The 20,438-nt window shown below is 38.3% G+C and overlaps 1 protein-coding gene across 1 annotated transcript; it reads left to right on the plus strand.

The window, feature by feature from the left end:
- Window positions 1-5,254: 5,254 nt before the first annotated feature.
- Window positions 5,255-7,291, plus strand: LOC149086304 (uncharacterized). The gene has a single exon (XM_089232060.1). It carries the CDS (start codon window positions 5,255-5,257, stop codon window positions 7,289-7,291), a length of 2,037 nt encoding a protein of 678 aa, XP_089088186.1.
- Window positions 7,292-20,438: the final 13,147 nt, after the last annotated feature.

Consider the following 20,438-nt stretch of genomic DNA (forward strand, 5'->3'; position numbering starts at 1 on the left):
ACACAACTGCTTCACAGCCACGTAAACTGAGATCAACAGATGCTTCCCTGAATACGATTGCTCTTGTTTGTAATATATGATTTTCACATTGGAGTGTGTGTTGTTATTTACCATCATCAATTGCTTAACAGATACGAATGCCTTTCTATTCTTCCATCTCAAACCAACTCTAATTTTCACGCACACAACCGGCGAACTTTTCACTCGTCACAGAATATGGTTATTCTTAACTGCAAATGATAAACTGCATATTTCAGGTACCTTCATCGGAAACTTTCACTGGTGACACACGCTTGTAGCATTTCACACTTCCACACTCGTAGAACATCATGCATATATTTCCTCTCCATCACTGTGCTGATAAAATTGATACACATCTCTCTTCCTTGCAAAGAGTTATAAAATGATGAATTGTGAAAATAAGAATTAAATAGAAGAAAATTGTAACATATTATTAAAATAAATGTAATATTTAATAGTTTATAAATCTATAAGTTTCATAGAATTAAAATGAAAACTAAACACTGAATGAATATGACCCCCATTACTTGTGTGTGCGTTCTATATCTTTTTATTCTTCAGAATAACAAGTTCCGCAGAGCTGGTCATCGAACTGAACGAATGCCAAAAAAGCAAGCCGACAAAGATCGGTGTCGCTACCGCTTCTGTCTGAATTACTTTCGGCGGCAGCAGCAAGTAGGAACAAATTTATGTCCCTACGTGTAGCTGTTGCCAACCAACGTGCGTCGCAGAGACGGACGACAACTACGCTTGACCTCGGCCATCCGCGAAAGCGCGCACCGTCACCTTTCAGCTCTAGCGCAGAGACAAAAATTTCAATGTCCCTACGTGTATCTGAAGGCGAACAACGTGTGTCGAAGAGACGGAGGATAACTACTCTCTACCTCGGCGATCCGCGACAGCACGAACCGTCCCCTTTCAGCTCGAGCGCGAAGCAAAAATTTCAATGTCCCTACGTGTGCAAGTCGCCGACCAACGTGTGTCGGAGAGACGGAGGATAACTACTCTCTACCTCGGCGATCCGCGACAGCACGAACCGTCCCCTTTCAGCTCGAGCGCGAAGCAAAAATTTCAATGTCCCTACGTGTGCAAGTCGCCGACCAACGTGTGTCGGAGAGACGGAGGATAACTACTCTCTACCTCGGCGATCCGCGACAGCACGAACCGTCCCCTTTCAGCTCGAGCGCGAAAGCAAAAATTTCAATGTCCCTACGTGTGCAAGTCGCCGACCAACGTGTGTCGGAGAGACGGAGGATAACTACTCTCTACCTCGGCGATCCGCGACAGCACGAACCGTCCCCTTTCAGCTCGAGCGCGAAAGCAAAAATTTCAATGTCCCTACGTGTAGAAGTCACCGACCAACGTGTGTCGGAGAGACGGAGGATAACTACTCTCTACCTCGGCGATCCGCGACAGCACGAACCGTCCCCTTTCAGCTCGAACGCGAAAGCAAAAATTTCAATGTCCCTACGTGTAGAAGTCACCGACCAACGTGTGTCGAACAGACGGACGACAACTACGCTTGACCTCGGCCATCCACGACAGCGCGCATCGTCACCTTTCAGCTCTAGCGCGGAGGCAAAAATTTCAATATCCCTACGTTTAGCTGCCGCCGAACAGCGTGTGTCGAAGAGACGGACGACAACCCGGGAGTTTCTGACTGGAAATAACTAAATTCTCCAATGCATTCGTAAAACTAATTTGATAAATCGAAAGATCCATTAATCATATGCAAAAAAACATTTGAATGGTTAAAATCTGATCGGAGGAAGTGCTTTTTTAAAATAGTATTGAAAACATCACGTGTTCTTATCGTCAAGGCTTTGACACCGGCGATTCCATTCCGTGGACGTAATGGAGCCCTCATCAAATTCCAGCCTTATATATCTTTTGTCCGTTGAAATATATTTCAATAGCCCGGAATGAGACCTTTTTTTCAGTTTTTAAAGACAAAAAGCTTTGGATTTTTTTCTTATAACTGAATAGAAAAATCAATTCCATAGAACTTGTCTTTGTCTCCTCAAAGCCTGCTTTGGAATGACGTTTCGCGTTTAAATTCTCAGGAGTATTTATAGGAATGCATATTTTATATCATTGTGTATGCAGAATGATATTTATGCAATAATTATGCATTATTCTGCAAATTTCGTTCATTTCTAGACTAGTTTGGAGTGATATTGATTTGAAAAATATATTACACACCAAACTTTCAGGCTTTTCTGCATATAAAAACAATCGAGTCATTCCCATATTTTTTTTAATATAATTAAATTTTCTTTTTTCGAAATGTAAGTAGATTTTAAAAAATTGAAATCCTTGACAAATATGTAAATATTTGCTTTGAAATTCTGGATGATTATATATATTTTTTTAAGAAAAGTGAAAACGAAACTCAGTTGAGATATTTTTGATTTGAATGTGGCTCAAAGTAAATGAAAATGGGTGTTTCTTTTTGTTGAGTTGATCTTGAACTGTTTTCAGTATCTGAATTTTTTTGAAGATTTTAATTTGTAGAAGACTGTATAATGTAAATTACCTAAAATCTAATATTTTTAGTGCTTAGCCAATATTTGGATTTTATTTAAGTATTCTTGATGATTCACTGACAAAAACTTTTGGTTAAGTTGGAATTTAATTCAGAAAGCATCTAACAATAATAGTAACCCTTAATATTTGTATGAGCTCATAATGGCATTTGTTCCCAGTAGGCATATCTTGTTTACAATTTTTGTTAATTGCATTTTTAATTGGGTTGCTATATTTTTGAAATATGTGACATCCATATTTTTATGGGCATCTTTTTCTCAGCCACCTCGTTGGGCATTTTGCCTGGTGTGGTGTTGTATTTGTATCATGTTTCTCGTCATTCACTTAGCATTAGCCAGGTTTTGAAATAAGCTCTTAATTGAAAAAAAAACACCTAAATGTATATTAAATTAATAGAAGGCAAGCTTTTAAGCTAAATAAACATGAAAGGTCTCAAAATAATACAGTTCCAGCATTCATGAACCAATAAAGAAGCATTTACAATGCACTTAGTAAGGTTCCGGGACGAATCGTCAGGGAAGCTGCTAAACGAAGAAGCGAAAGAGGGAAAAACTACCCTGAAAAAGATAGCGCGGGAGCCACAGAGAGAAGAAAAGAGAAACGCTCCCCCCCTGGGGTCTTTTTTTTTTTTTTATGATTATTATTATGTGTGTGGTGTTGTAAAGTGATGTGCTCGTTGTGTAGCACTTTTCTCGATCCTCCTTAATCAAAATAAATATGATTATTGTTTTGAAAGACGACTCATCAATGAGTACGTGTTCAGTTACTCGACCACGAAGAGGGAGGATCGTTACTGGCGCAGTCGGTAGGATTAGAACTGAAAAAAAATCGGGGGAACATTTTGAAGAATAACACTTATGAAGAAGGACAAAATGGCCACAGCGTTCCCCCATTGTCAAGCTGAAAGAGAAAGCATGGACTGCTGATGACGGGTGGTTCCTGAGAGCACCATTGCTCTGCAGTTGAAAGGTGAAGAGCATCATTTGCTCCAGAGGCGTATGAGGCGAGCATCAGCTCCAATGGCATATTCAGCGAGCATCAGCTCCAGTGGCGTATTGAGCGAGCATCAGCTCCAGTGGCGTATTCAGCGAGCATCAGCTCCAGCGGCATAGTTGACGAGCATCATTGCTCCAGAGGCGTAAGGTGGCGAGCATCAGCTCCAGTGGCGTATTCAGCGAGCATCATTGCTCCAGAGGCGTAGGTGGCGAGCATCAGCTCCAGCGGCATAATTGACGAGCATCAGCTCCAGTGGCGTATTCAGCGAGCATCATTGCTCCAGAGGCGTAGGTGGCGAGCATCAGCTCCAGTGGCATAGGTGGCGAGCATCAGCTCCAGCGGCATAATTGACGAGCATCATTGCTCCAGAGGCGTAGGTGGCGAGCTCCATCTACGTATTCAGCGAGCATCAGCTCCAGTGGCGTATTCAGTGAGCATCAGCTCCAGCGGCATAGTTGACGAGCATTATTGCTCCAGAGACGTAGGTTGCGAGCATCAGCTCCAGTGGCGTATTCAGCGAGCATCAGCTCCAGTGGTGTATTCAGCGAGCATCAGCTCCAGCAGCGTAGGTGGCGAGCATCAGCTCCAGTGGCGTATTGAGCGAGCATTAGCTCCAGTGGCGTATTCAGCGAGCATCAGCTACAGTGGCGTATTCAGCGAGCATCAGCTACAGTGGCGTAGGTGGCGAGCATCAGCTACAGTGGCGTATTCAGCGAGCATCAGCTACAGTGGCGTATTCAGCGAGCATCAGCTCCAGTGGTGTATTCAGCGAGCATCAGCTCCAGTGGCGCATTGAGCGAGCATCAGCTCCAGTGGCGTATTCAGTGAGCATCAGCTCCAGTGACGTATTCAGCGAGCATCAGCTCCAGTGACGTATTCAGCGAGCATCAGCTCCAGTGACGTATTCAGCGAGCATCAGCTCCAGTGACGTATTCAGCGAGCATCAGCTCCAGCGGCATAGTTGACGAGCATCATTGCTCCGGCGGTTCGTGTGGCGAGCATCAGCTCTAGTGATATAAGTGAGAGCATCATTGCTCTGTTGTTTATCAAGTGAGAGCATCATTGCTCTGTTGTTTATCAAGCGAGAGCATCATTGCTCTGTTGTTTATCAAGTGAGAGCATCATTGCTCTGTTGTTTATCAAGTGAGAGCATCATTGCTCTGTTGTTTATCAAGTGAGAGCATCATTGCTCTGTTGTTTATCAAGTGAGAGCATCATTGCTCTGTTGTTTATCAAGTGAGAGCATCATTGCTCTGTTGTTTATCAAGTGAGAGCATCATTGCTCTGTTGTGTATTGAAACAGCGGTAATTACGCGAGTACTGATTTTTTTTTTCTTGGAAAGATACGTCAGTATTATTCGCTCAGAAAATGATTTTTTTTTTTTGAAACGTCAGTTTATTATTGAGAATGTGATTTTTTTTTTTTGAACAGCAGTATTATCGCACATACTAATTTTTTTTTTAGTTATCTTTGAATGTACGATTTTATTTTTATTTATTTATTTATTTTTTTGGGTTTGTTTGAAACACGTCAGTATTATTGAGCATATATCTATCTATATATGTATATTTTTTTTTTACGAATGATTAGTCATTAACATATGACGGTGGACGTATACACGTAGACTAAGTGTCAACATTTATAAGCAAAAAAAAAAAAAAAAAACCAAAAAACGATATACCAAGCAACATGGCATATCTCGGGCGTGCAAGGAGGGGTGATTTGGTGGTTTTGGCAGAGGAGTTGGGTCTGGTGGTCAAGGATGGATCGAACATATTGGACTTGAGGAATAGCATCCTCAAATGTGACGGCTATGACGCGGAGTTCATCCGAGAGCAGTTAGCTGTCATCAAGGGAGACAGGAAAGCACGAGAAGAGCGTGACCTAGTTGAAGGGAGGATGCGTGAAGAACGAGAACACCTCTTTCGAATGGAAAAACTCCGCCTGGAGATGGAAAGGACGAACGCGTCCACAAATGGACGACAGAATTTAACCTCATTCAGTACGGAACTGACGAGGCTTGTTCCAAAATTTGACGCCAAGGAGGATGACATCGCCTTATTTCTCATAATATTTGAACGCCAGGCGAATAGAATCGGGGTGGACAAAAGAAACTGGGTGTCAGCTTTGCTGACCTTATTGCCGTCAGATATAACCCAATTAATCGCCCGAGAATCGGAAGAGAAGTTTGATGATTATGAGTACATTAAGGAGATCCTCCTTAGGAAATTCAAATTAAGTGCGGAACATTTCCGGCAAAAATTCACCAAACATCAACGCAACCCGGCGAAATCATGGCGAGAATTTGTCTTCGAAATATCGAATTTCTTCGAAGAGTGGATCCGGGGTCTGGACGTTGGTGACTTCGAGACACTGAAGAGCCTTGTCATTACTGACCAACTAAAACGACGCGTTCCCGGCGATATACGTGACCATTTCGTGGACGAATGGGCCTCTTTCATATCTCCGTCTATCCTAGCTGACAAGCTAGATGAATACGAAAGTGTGCGGTCAAACTTCAAGAAGGTGGGCTCGGGCAATGATAACGTGAAAGATGAAGCAGGCAAATATGGTAACAGTAGAAGTTTTCCTCCTAAAGCACCGAATTCCAGGCCAGGACTCAAAACCGGAACACGTAGAACCTTTGTGAAGCCAACTTGCTATTCGTGTGGCTCGGTTGGGCACATATCGAGGGTTTGCAACAAAAATGCGAAAGGGCATGCCGTTGTGAATGCACAGAGTCAATTAACGACGGTGGAACCAAGTGAAGCCTCGAATATTTTGACGGTGAAGGTTTCGGTTCCTGTGTCTTCTGCGAAGGTCACGGGGAAAATCGATGAACTTGAAATTGCACCCATCAAATGCGGAACGAAAAAATTGAAAGCGATTATTGATAATGGAGCTCAGATATCAGTTCTGAGAGAGGATTTGGTGCCTTTGAACTGCGACGGAGAAGGTACTATACGAATAATATCTGCGTTCGGGGAAACTGAGGTAGCGGCACTGAAAGTTATCCCGATGAGAATCGATGATGGTATGCACAGCGACATTCCTGTAACTTGTGCCGTGTCGAAGAAACTTGTTAACGACATGTTAATATGCTCAACTGCGTACGAGGCGCTGTCAGAAAGTGTGCAACTCACTGGGTCCATTCGGCATACCGGAGACTCAACGATGTCGGTCGTACAACTCCTGGATTCGAACGTGGAAGGAGGGAACTGCATCCCTGATGCATCACAAGTCCCCGATAAAGAAGACCAAGACTTTATCGGTTTGCAAATTGGAGATGGCGATCTCGAGGAGGGCTGGGACTTCGTACGTCTTGGCCAAAGATCTTATGGCGTAAGGAATGGTGTTCTCACTCACTCCGAGAACGTAAACGGCGAAAATATCGTACAGGTTGTCGTTCCCACCTGCAAACGAATGGAAATGCTTCGGATGGCCCATGAAATACCTTTGGCAGGACATCTAGGGGAGCGCAAAACGAAACAACGCATGAAGTATTCGTCCTACTGGCCTACCATCAAAAAGGATGTTCAGAAGTTTCGTAGGAGTCGTCGAGAATGCCAAGTCAGACGCACCGTCACGTATAGAGATCGCCTACCCATCCAACCAATCGTGAGACCCGAAAAACCATTCGAGGTCTGGAGCGTTGACTATATTGGACTCTTAGAACCCAAGTCAAGCAGAGGCCATACATTGCCAGAGTACAACACGTGGGACTGATATTTGATCAGGACGTAGAATTTGGAGATGTGGACTACGCTCCTGTTCACATAAAATGAAATCAGTCCAGGACATTCAGAACCACGTAATGGGGTTATCTAATAAGCTGGAATTTCACAGCAACGGCAATTATTCGAAACCGAAAGAATTTTTAGACGTGTTCAGCAGCACGCCTGGACAAGCAAAAGTCGGGAAATGTATATATTAGGAAAGTACACGGAAAATATTTGTAAATGTGAATGCATTTCAGTGCATATGTATTACTAATGTGTACTCAGTATGGTATTTTCATTGATCCCACGATGGTAATTGTTGATTTTGTGATTTTTTTTTTTGTATGTGTGCTTGAACATGTTTTTCCTTGTTCATTTCTTTTCCTAAATGTGGTAAGCTCAGTTGTCTTGAAAATAAATAGACAATGAGCTCCCAAGGGGGGACGAGTAAGGTTCCGGGACGAATCGTCAGGGAAGCTGCTAAACGAAGAAGCGAAAGAGGGAAAAACTACCCTGAAAAAGATAGCGCGGGAGCCACAGAGAGAAGAAAAGAGAAACGCTCCCCCCCTGGGGTCTTTTTTTTTTTTTATGATTATTATTATGTGTGTGGTGTTGTAAAGTGATGTGCTCGTTGTGTAGCACTTTTCTCGATCCTCCTTAATCAAAATAAATATGATTATTGTTTTGAAAGACGACTCATCAATGAGTACGTGTTCAGTTACTCGACCACGAAGAGGGAGGATCGTTACTCACTTGCATGGGTTTCTCGTTAAAACACCATGCCACTACTTCACCGCAGCACTAAAAACATTCACAAAAGCTATTTCTTCGCAAAATAATGCAGTAATCAGTCATAACAGCCTATAACGAGCATAAACAGAACATAATGCAACAGTTGCAGTTTGGAATTCGGCTACAAACTGCTTTTGTATGAATCAGGAAACCACCTCGCTGAAATACATTCCAACGACGCTTCGCCATCACAATAAAAATGTTGATATGCCCCAATACCATGTTTAAACACTCAAAACTTTTATAATTCATTTGACCCCAGCACAACAGCTATGACATGTACTAATTCCACACTCGACTTGATCAAACAATTCACTGTAAACTTCATTTCAAAACCCCTCGTTAAAGATAACGTGGCATTAACAATGCTCAAGTTTCTAAAAGCACAACAGCATTTCCTAAAACTGCCACGACAGAGAAGGGAGAGCTCATTCCTTCTTCACAACACTCTAAAAAATTACACAATAATAATTGACACACAAATCACTAGAGATTAAGCTTTTTCATATCAAAAACATACCGATGACACACACCTTCGCAGTTAACATGACATTACCATAAAACCTACTACCAGTAAGAAGGCTCTAAATCAACTAAATAAACACAAAGCAAGCTTGAAACACATTGAAGAAATGCACACGCATCTCACATTTGGGACTAACAGAGCAGTTGGGGAATCAACGGTCATCCTAAAGAAAAGTTAGTTAGTTCTTGTTAACGTTACACTTCAAATATTATCCTCAATATCAGCTGTGTTGAGATAATTGAAACGCAATCTCTCACATTAAAAACATTTAACACACCCACTAGAAAAGGAAAAACCTCAGGAGAATTTATTAATTAAATAACCAGATCAATAACTGCACACAATGGCAAAATTACGATGCCTAAAATTTTCTCGACCAATACACACCACTTCCCAGGACCTCTGTGGCCACTCATACTAAAAATTTAATTAATTTGAAACACATAATAGTTTCAGATGCATTCTCGCACATATAAGCCTCAGCCAATCAACATAATTGTGTTCTAAATCTATTCCACACAGTTAACGGTACGAGTAATTATACCAACTCCTTTTCCCACGTTTCCTCATTCGCGCAAGAAAAAGCTATCCTAAGTCAAATGTTGCTGCTTGGAGAGGGAGTTTGATAAAATAATAATTTCAGCAAAAATAATAATTTCACATTTCATCATAGCACTCGCGTATGTTAAAATATGGACGCGTGTGGATATCATATAATCAACTTCGCGGAACTTGACCATTTCTCTTTTGCTTACATAATCTGCACAGTGTTTACATGGATATTTATTGTACTGTATTGCATTTCATATATTTGTGTCTTTATACATCAGTGATTAAACAAAAAACTTGCATGTAATGTCGGTTACATGAACAAGACGAGATGGAATTTTAATGTGTGACATTAACATTCTACCATGTGTTTGTAATAATATTATTGCAATATTGACATTGCATCATGTTTTCTATAATGTAACTATTATGTAATGCATTAAAGATCTCATTGTGTAAATTCATATTTGAATGAAGATAAGATATTTTATGTAGAATCATTTCTTACTACGCTAGCTAACCATTTTTGAGAAATTTCTCACGATTGCCATTTTACTAACAGATATACTTTTTTTTCAGACTGTGTGATTTTCCCAAAACGAGCGGGATTTGAAGAATAGTTCTGTATCAAATAAGGAAAACCTGTAAAATTTCTCAAATGTCTTTTGAAACTTTTTGAGGTATTCCTCAAAATTTGCTCGTTTACAGTAGTTACGCCAGACATTACACAATGAAAACCATGCTTCCCCTTTTATAAATGATAAAAGGGGATTATATTCTGAATTCATAATGAAAAAATCCTTAATGAAATACCTCTATTTAATAACTGACATAAATGATTGATTTAAAAGACGGCAAATGTGCATTACATGGAAAGGATTGAAACTCACCTGCACCATGCATCGCCCACGGAGAAGTTTCAATAACTCACAATGACACTTTCTCCATGATAAAGGAATGTTCATCATTCACAATAAACTTTTCAACTTGTCACTACTAAAAAACAGTTCGAACACTACACACAACTGCTTCACAGCCACGTAAACTGAGATCAACAGATGCTTCCCTGAATACGATTGCTCTTGTTCGTAATATATGATTTTCACATTGGAGTGTGTGTTGTTATTTACCATCATCAATTGCTTAACAGATACGAATGCCTTTCTATTCTTCCATCTCAAACCAACTCTAATTTTCATGCACACAACCGGCGAACTTTTCACTCGTCACAGAATATGGTTATTCTTAACTGCAAATGATAAACTGCATATTTCAGGTACCTTCATCGGAAACTTTCACTGGTGACACACGCTTGTAGCATTTCACACTTCCACACTCGTAGAACATCATGCATATATTTCCTCTCCATCACTGTGCTGATAAAATTGATACACATCTCTCTTCCTTGCAAAGAGTTATAAAATGATGAATTGTGAAAATAAGAATTAAATAGAAGAAAATTGTAACATATTATTAAAATAAATCTAATATTTAATAGTTTATAAATCTATAAGTTTCATAGAATTAAAATGAAAACTAAACACTGAATGAATATGACCCCCATTACTTGTGTGTGCGTTCTATATCTTTTTATTCTTCAGAATAACAAGTTCCGCAGAGCTGGTCATCGAACTGAACGAATGCCAAAAAAGCAAGCCGACAAAGATCGGTGTCGCTACCGCTTCTGTCTGAATTACTTTCGGCGGCAGCAGCAAGTAGGAACAAATTTATGTCCCTACGTGTAGCTGTTGCCAACCAACGTGCGTCGAAGAGACGGACGACAACTACGCTTGACCTCGGCCATCCGCGACAGCACGAACCGTCCCCTTTCAGCTCGAGCGCGAAGCAAAAATTTCAATGTCCCTACGTGTGCAAGTCGCCGACCAACGTGTGTCGGAGAGACGGAGGATAACTACTCTCTACCTCGGCGATCCGCGACAGCACGAACCGTCCCCTTTCAGCTCGAGCGCGAAGCAAAAATTTCAATGTCCCTACGTGTGCAAGTCGCCGACCAACGTGTGTCGGAGAGACGGAGGATGACTACTCTCTACCTCGGCGAACCGCGACAGCACGAACCGTCCCCTTTCAGCTCAAGCGCGAAAGCAAAAATTTCAATGTCCCTACGTGTAGAAGTCACCGACCAACGTGTGTCGAACAGACGGACGACAACTACGCTTGACCTCGGCCATCCACGACAGCGCGCATCGTCACCTTTCAGCTCTAGCGCGGAGGCAAAAATTTCAATATCCCTACGTTTAGCTGCCGCCGAACAGCGTGTGTCGAAGAGACGGACGACAACCCGGGAGTTTCTGACTGGAAATAACTAAATTCTCCAATGCATTCGTAAAACTAATTTGATAAATCGAAAGATCTATTAATCATATGCAAAAAAACATTTGAATCGTTAAAATCTGATCGGAGGAAGTGCTTTTTTAAAATAGTATTGAAAACATCACGTGTTCTTATCGTCAAGGCTTTGACACCGGCGATTCCATTCCGTGGACGTAATGGAGCCCTCATCAAATTCCAGCCTTATATATCTTTTGTCCGTTGAAATATATTTCAATAGCCCGGAATGAGACCTTTTTTTCAGTTTTTAAAGACAAAAAGCTTTGGATTTTTTTCTTATAACTGAATAGGAAAATCAATTCCATAGAACTTGTCTTTGTCTCCTCAAAGACTGCTTTGAAATGACGTTTCGCGTTTAAATTCTCAGGAGTATTTATAGGAATGCATATTTTATATCATTGTGTATGCAGAATGATATTTATGCAATAATTATGCATTATTCTGCAAATTTCGTTCATTTCTAGACTAGTTTGGAGTGATATTGATTTGAAAAATATATTACACACCAAACTTTCAGGCTTTTCTGCATATAAAAACAATCGAGTCATTCCCATATTTTTTTTAATATAATTCAATTTTCTTTTTTCGAAATGTAAGTAGATTTTAAAAAATTGAAATCCTTGACAAATATGTAAATATTTGCTTTGAAATTCTGGATGATTATATATATTTTTTTAAGAAAAGTGAAAACGAAACTCAGTTGAGATATTTTTGATTTGAATGTGGCTCAAAGTAAATGAAAATGGGTGTTTCTTTTTGTTGAGTTGATCTTGAACTGTTTTCAGTATCTGAATTTTATTGAAGATTTTAATTTGTAGAAGACTGTATAATGTAAATTACCTAAAATCTAATATTTTTAGTGCTTAGCCAATATTTGGATTTTATTTAAGTATTCTTGATGATTCACTGACAAAAACTTTTGTTTAAGTTGGAATTTAATTCAGAAAGCATCTAACAATAATAGTAACCCTTAATATTTGTATGAGCTCATAATGGCATTTGTTCCCAGTAGGCATATCTTGTTTACAATTTTTGTTAATTGCATTTTTAATTGGGTTGCTATATTTTTGAAATATGTGACATCCATATTTTTATGGGCATCTTTTTCTCAGCCACCTCGTTGGGCATTTTGCCTGGTGTGGTGTTGTATTTGTATCATGTTTCTCGTCATTCACTTAGCATTAGCCAGGTTTTGAAATAAGCTCTTAATTGAAAAAAAAACACCTAAATGTATATTAAATTAATAGAAGGCAAGCTTTTAAGCTAAATAAACATGAAAGGTCTCAAAATAATACAGTTCCAGCATTCATGAACCAATAAAGAAGCATTTACAATGCACTTGCATGGGTTTCTCGTTAAAACACCATGCCACTACTTCACCGCAGCACTAAAAACATTCACAAAAGCTATTTCTTCGCAAAATAATGCAGTAATCAGTCATAACAGCCTATAACGAGCATAAACAGAACATAATGCAACAGTTGCAGTTTGGAATTCGGCTACAAACTGCTTTTGTATGAATCAGGAAACCACCTCGCTGAAATACATTCCAACGACGCTTCGCCATCACAATAAAAATGTTGATATGCCCCAATACCATGTTTAAACACTCAAAACTTTTATAATTCATTTGACCCCAGCACAACAGCTATGACATGTACTAATTCCACACTCGACTTGATCAAACAATTCACTGTAAACTTCATTTCAAAACCCCTCGTTAAAGATAACGTGGCATTAACAATGCTCAAGTTTCTAAAAGCACAACAGCATTTCCTAAAACTGCCACGACAGAGAAGGGAGAGCTCATTCCTTCTTCACAACACTCTAAAAAATTACACAATAATAATTGACACACAAATCACTAGAGATTAAGCTTTTTCATATCAAAAACATACCGATGACACACACCTTCGCAGTTAACATGACATTACCATAAAACCTACTACCAGTAAGAAGGCTCTAAATCAACTAAATAAACACAAAGCAAGCTTGAAACACATTGAAGAAATGCACACGCATCTCACATTTGGGACTAACAGAGCAGTTGGGGAATCAACGGTCATCCTAAAGAAAAGTTAGTTAGTTCTTGTTAACGTTACACTTCAAATATTATCCTCAATATCAGCTGTGTTGAGATAATTGAAACGCAATCTCTCACATTAAAAACATTTAACACACCCACTAGAAAAGGAAAAACCTCAGGAGAATTTATTAATTAAATAACCAGATCAATAACTGCACACAATGGCAAAATTACGATGCCTAAAATTTTCTCGACCAATACACACCACTTCCCAGGACCTCTGTGGCCACTCATACTAAAAATTTAATTAATTTGAAACACATAATAGTTTCAGATGCATTCTCGCACATATAAGCCTCAGCCAATCAACATAATTGTGTTCTAAATCTATTCCACACAGTTAACGGTACGAGTAATTATACCAACTCCTTTTCCCACGTTTTCTCATTCGCGCAAGAAAAAGCTATCCTAAGTCAAATGTTGCTGCTTGGAGAGGGAGTTTGATAAAATAATAATTTCAGCAAAAATAATAATTTCACATTTCATCATAGCACTCGCGTATGTTAAAATATGGACGCGTGTGGATATCATATAATCAACTTCGCGGAACTTGACCATTTCTCTTTTGCTTACATAATCTGCACAGTGTTTACATGGATATTTATTGTACTGTATTGCATTTCATATATTTGTGTCTTTATACATCAGTGATTAAACAAAAAACTTGCATGTAATGTCGGTTACATGAACAAGACGAGATGGAATTTTAATGTGTGACATTAACATTCTACCATGTGTTTGTAATAATATTATTGCAATATTGACATTGCATCATGTTTTCTATAATGTAACTATTATGTAATGCATTAAAGATCTCATTGTGTAAATTCATATTTGAATGAAGATAAGATATTTTATGTAGAATCATTTCTTACTACGCTAGCTAACCATTTTTGAGAAATTTCTCACGATTGCCATTTTACTAACAGATATACTTTTTTTTCAGACTGTGTGATTTTCCCAAAACGAGCGGGATTTGAAGAATAGTTCTGTATCAAATAAGGAAAACCTGTAAAATTTCTCAAATGTCTTTTGAAACTTTTTGAGGTATTCCTCAAAATTTGCTCGTTTACAGTAGTTACGCCAGACATTACACAATGAAAACCATGCTTCCCCTTTTATAAATGATAAAAGGGGATTATATTCTGAATTCATAATGAAAAAATCCTTAATGAAATACCTCTATTTAATAACTGACATAAATGATTGATTTAAAAGACGGCAAATGTGCATTACATGGAAAGGATTGAAACTCACCTGCACCATGCATCGCCCACGGAGAAGTTTCAATAACTCACAATGACACTTTCTCCATGATAAAGGAATGTTCATCATTCACAATAAACTTTTCAACTTGTCACTACTAAAAAACAGTTCGAACACTACACACAACTGCTTCACAGCCACGTAAACTGAGATCAACAGATGCTTCCCTGAATACGATTGCTCTTGTTCGTAATATATGATTTTCACATTGGAGTGTGTGTTGTTATTTACCATCATCAATTGCTTAACAGATACGAATGCCTTTCTATTCTTCCATCTCAAACCAACTCTAATTTTCACGCACACAACCGGCGAACTTTTCACTCGTCACAGAATATGGTTATTCTTAACTGCAAATGATAAACTGCATATTTCAGATACCTTCATCGGAAACTTTCACTGGTGACACACGCTTGTAGCATTTCACACTTCCACACTCGTAGAACATCATGCATATATTTCCTCTCCATCACTGTGCTGATAAAATTGATACACATCTCTCTTCCTTGCAAAGAGTTATAAAATGATGAATTGTGAAAATAAGAATTAAATAGAAGAAAATTGTAACATATTATTAAAATAAATCTAATATTTAATAGTTTATAAATCTATAAGTTTCATAGAATTAAAATGAAAACTAAACACTGAATGAATATGACCCCCATTACTTGTGTGTGCGTTCTATATCTTTTTATTCTTCAGAATAACAAGTTCCGCAGAGCTGGTCATCGAACTGAACGAATGCCAAAAAAGCAAGCCGACAAAGATCGGTGTCGCTACCGCTTCTGTCTGAATTACTTTCGGCGGCAGCAGCAAGTAGGAACAAATTTATGTCCCTACGTGTAGCTGTTGCCAACCAACGTGCGTCGAAGAGACGGACGACAACTACGCTTGACCTCGGCCATCCGCGACAGCACGAACCGTCCCCTTTCAGCTCGAGCGCGAAAGCAAAAATTTCAATGTCCCTACGTGTGCAAGTCGCCGACCAACGTGTGTCGGAGAGACGGAGGATAACTACTCTCTACCTCGGCGATCCGCGACAGCACGAACCGTCCCCTTTCAGCTCGAACGCGAAAGCAAAAATTTCAATGTCCCTACGTGTAGAAGTCACCGACCAACGTGTGTCGATCAGACGGACGACAACTACGCTTGACCTCGGCCATCCACGACAGCGCGCATCGTCACCTTTCAGCTCTAGCGCGGAGGCAAAAATTTCAATATCCCTACGTTTAGCTGCCGCCGAACAGCGTGTGTCGAAGAGACGGACGACAACCCGGGAGTTTCTGACTGGAAATAACTAAATTCTCCAATGCATTCGTAAAACTAATTTGATAAATCGAAAGATCCATTAATCATATGCAAAAAAACATTTGAATCGTTAAAATCTGATCGGAGGAAGTGCTTTTTTAAAATAGTATTGAAAACATAACGTGTTCTTATCGTCAAGGCTTTGACACCGGCGATTCCATTCCGTGGACGTAATGGAGCCCTCATCAAATTCCAGCCTTATATATCTTTTGTCCGTTGAAATATATTTCAATAGCCCGGAATGAGACCTTTTTTTCAGTTTTTAAAGACAAAAAGCTTTGGATTTTTTTCTTATAACTGAATAGAAAAATCAATTCCATAGAACTTGTCTTTGTCTCCTCAAAGACTGCTTTGAAATGACGTTTCGCGTTTAAATTCTCAGGAGTATTTATAGGAATGCATATTTTATATCATTGTGTATGCAGAATGATATTTATGCAATAATTATGCATTATTCTGCAAATTTCGTTCATTTCTAGACTAGTTTGGAGTGATATTGATTTGAAAAATATATTACACACCAAACTTTCAGGCTTTTCTGCATATAAAAACAATCGAGTCATTCCCATATTTTTTTTAATATAATTCAATTTTCTTTTTTCGAAATGTAAGTAGATTTTAAAAAATTGAAATCCTTGACAAATATGTAAATATTTGCTTTGAAATTCTGGATGATTATATATATTTTTTTAAGAAAAGTGAAAACGAAACTCAGTTGAGATATTTTTGATTTGAATGTGGCTCAAAGTAAATGAAATGGGTGTTTCTTTTTTGTTGAGTTGATCTTGAACTGTTTTCAGTATCTGAATTTTTTTGAAGATTTTAATTTGTAGAAGACTGTATAATGTAAATTACCTAAAATCTAATATTTTTAGTGCTTAGCCAATATTTGGATTTTATTTAAGTATTCTTGATGATTCACTGACAAAAACTTTTGTTTAAGTTGGAATTTAATTCAGAAAGCATCTAACAATAATAGTAACCCTTAATATTTGTATGAGCTCATAATGGCATTTGTTCCCAGTAGGCATATCTTGTTTACAATTTTTGTTAATTGCATTTTTAATTGGGTTGCTATATTTTTGAAATATGTGACATCCATATTTTTATGGGCATCTTTTTCTCAGCCACCTCGTTGGGCATTTTGCCTGGTGTGGTGTTGTATTTGTATCATGTTTCTCGTCATTCACTTAGCATTAGCCAGGTTTTGAAATAAGCTCTTAATTGAAAAAAAAAACACCTAAATGTATATTAAATTAATAGAAGGCAAGCTTTTAAGCTAAATAAACATGAAAGGTCTCAAAATAATACAGTTCCAGCATTCATGAACCAATAAAGAAGCATTTACAATGCACTTGCATGGGTTTCTCGTTAAAACACCATGCCACTACTTCACCGCAGCACTAAAAACATTCACAAAAGCTATTTCTTCGCAAAAAAATGCAGTAATCAGTCATAACAGCCTATAACGAGCATAAACAGAACATAATGCAACAGTTGCAGTTTGGAATTCGGCTACAAACTGCTTTTGTATGAATCAGGAAACCACCTCGCTGAAATACATTCCAACGACGCTTCGCCATCACAATAAAAATGTTGATATGCCCCAATACCATGTTTAAACACTCAAAACTTTTATAATTCATTTGACCCCAGCACAACAGCTATGACATGTACTAATTCCACACTCGACTTGATCAAACAATTCACTGTAAACTTCATTTCAAAACCCCTCGTTAAAGATAACATGGCATTAACAATGCTCAAGTTTCTAAAAGCACAACAGCATTTCCTAAAACTGCCACGACAGAGAAGGGAGAGCTCATTCCTTCTTCACAACACTCTAAAAAATTACACAATAATAATTGACACACAAATCACTAGAGATTAAGCTTTTTCATATCAAAAACATACCAATGACACACACCTTCGCAGTTAACATGACATTACCATAAAACCTACTACCAGTAAGAAGGCTCTAAATCAACTAAATAAACACAAAGCAAGCTTGAAACACATTGAAGAAATGCACACGCATCTCACATTTGGGACTAACAGAGCAGTTGGGGAATCAACGGTCATCCTAAAGAAAAGTTAGTTAGTTCTTGTTAACGTTACACTTCAAATATTATCCTCAATATCAGCTGTGTTGAGATAATTGAAACGCAATCTCTCACATTAAAAACATTTAACACACCCACTAGAAAAGGAAAAACCTCAGGAGAATTTATTAATTAAATAACCAGATCAATAACTGCACACAATGGCAAAATTACGATGCCTAAAATTTTCTCGACCAATACACACCACTTCCCAGGACCTCTGTGGCCACTCATACTAAAAATTTAATTAATTTGCCACACATAATACTTTCAGATGCATTCTCGCACATATAAGCCTCAGCCAATCAACATAATTGTGTTCTAAATCTATTCCACACAGTTAACGGTACGAGTAATCATACCAACTCCTTTTCCCACGTTTTCTCATTCGCGCAAGAAAAAGCTATCCTAAGTCAAATGTTGCTGCTTGGAGAGGGAGTTTGATAAAATAATAATTTCAGCAAAAATAATAATTTCACATTTCATCATAGCACTCGCGTATGTTAAAATATGGACGCGTGTGGATATCATATAATCAACTTCGCGGAACTTGACCATTTCTCTTTTGCTTACATAATCTGCACAGTGTTTACATGGATATTTATTGTACTGTATTGCATTTCATATATCTGTGTCTTTATACATCAGTGATTAAACAAAAAACTTGCATGTAATGTCGGTTACATGAACAAGACGAGATGGAATTTTAATGTGTGACATTAACATTCTACCATGTGTTTGTAATAATATTATTGCAATATTGACATTGTATCATGTTTTCTATAATGTAACTATTATGTAATGCATTAAAGATCTCATTGTGTAAATTCATATTTGAATGAAGATAAGATATTTTATGTAGAATCATTTCTTACTACGCTAGCTAACCATTTTTGAGAAATTTCTCATGATTGCCATTTTACTAACAGATATACTTTTTTTTCAGACTGTGTGATTTTCCCAAAACGAGCGGGATTTGAAGAATAGTTCTGTATCAAATAAGGAAAACCTGTAAAATTTCTCAAATGTCTTTTGAAACTTTTTGAGGTATTCCTCAAAATTTGCTCGTTTACAGTAGTTACGCCAGACATTACACAATGAAAACCATGCTTCCCCTTTTATAAATGATAAAAGGGGATTATATTCTGAATTCATAATGAAAAAATCCTTAATGAAATACCTCTATTTAATAACTGACATAAATGATTGATTTAAAAGACGGCAAATGTGCATTACATGGAAAGGATTGAAACTCACCTGCACCATGCATCGCCCACGGAGAAGTTTCAATAACTCACAATGACACTTTCTCCATGATAAAGGAATGTTCATCATTCACAATAAACTTTTCAACTTGTCACTACTAAAAAACAGTTCGAACACTACACACAACTGCTTCACAGCCACGTAAACTGAGATCAACAGATGCTTCCCTGAATACGATTGCTCTTGTTCGTAATATATGATTTTCACATTGGAGTGTGTGTTGTTATTTACCATCATCAATTGCTTAACAGATACGAATGCCTTTCTATTCTTCCATCTCAAACCAACTCTAATTTTCATGCACACAACCGGCGAACTTTTCACTCGTCACAGAATATGGTTATTCTTAACTGCAAATGATAAACTGCATATTTCAGGTACCTTCATCGGAAACTTTCACTGGTGACACACGCTTGTAGCATTTCACACTTCCACACTCGTAGAACATCATGCATATATTTCCTCTCCATCACTGTGCTGATAAAATTGATACACATCTCTCTTCCTTGCAAAGAGTTATAAAATGATGAATTGTGAAAATAAGAATTAAATAGAAGAAAATTGTAACATATTATTAAAATAAATGTAATATTTAATAGTTTATAAATCTATAAGTTTCATAGAATTAAAATGAAAACTAAACACTGAATGAATATGACCCCCATTACTTGTGTGTGCGTTCTATATCTTTTTATTCTTCAGAATAACAAGTTCCGCAGAGCTGGTCATCGAACTGAACGAATGCCAAAAAAGCAAGCCGACAAAGATCGGTGTCGCTACCGCTTCTGTCTGAATTACTTTCGGCGGCAGCAGCAAGTAGGAACAAATTTATGTCCCTACGTGTAGCTGTTGCCAACCAACGTGCGTCGAAGAGACGGACGACAACTACGCTTGACCTCGGCCATCCGCG

Source organism: Pholcus phalangioides, unplaced genomic scaffold, assembly GCF_987345545.1.
Source record: "Pholcus phalangioides strain wild (caught in Gottingen) unplaced genomic scaffold, Ppha-v1.0 ptg000005l_1, whole genome shotgun sequence".
Lineage (NCBI taxonomy): Eukaryota > Metazoa > Arthropoda > Arachnida > Araneae > Pholcidae > Pholcus > Pholcus phalangioides.

Bases quoted from the DNA above. Each gene is read 5' to 3' on its own strand.
- LOC149086304 (XM_089232060.1), top strand. From the start codon at position 5,255: ATGGCATATCTCGGGCGTGCAAGGAGGGGTGATTTGGTGGTTTTGGCA.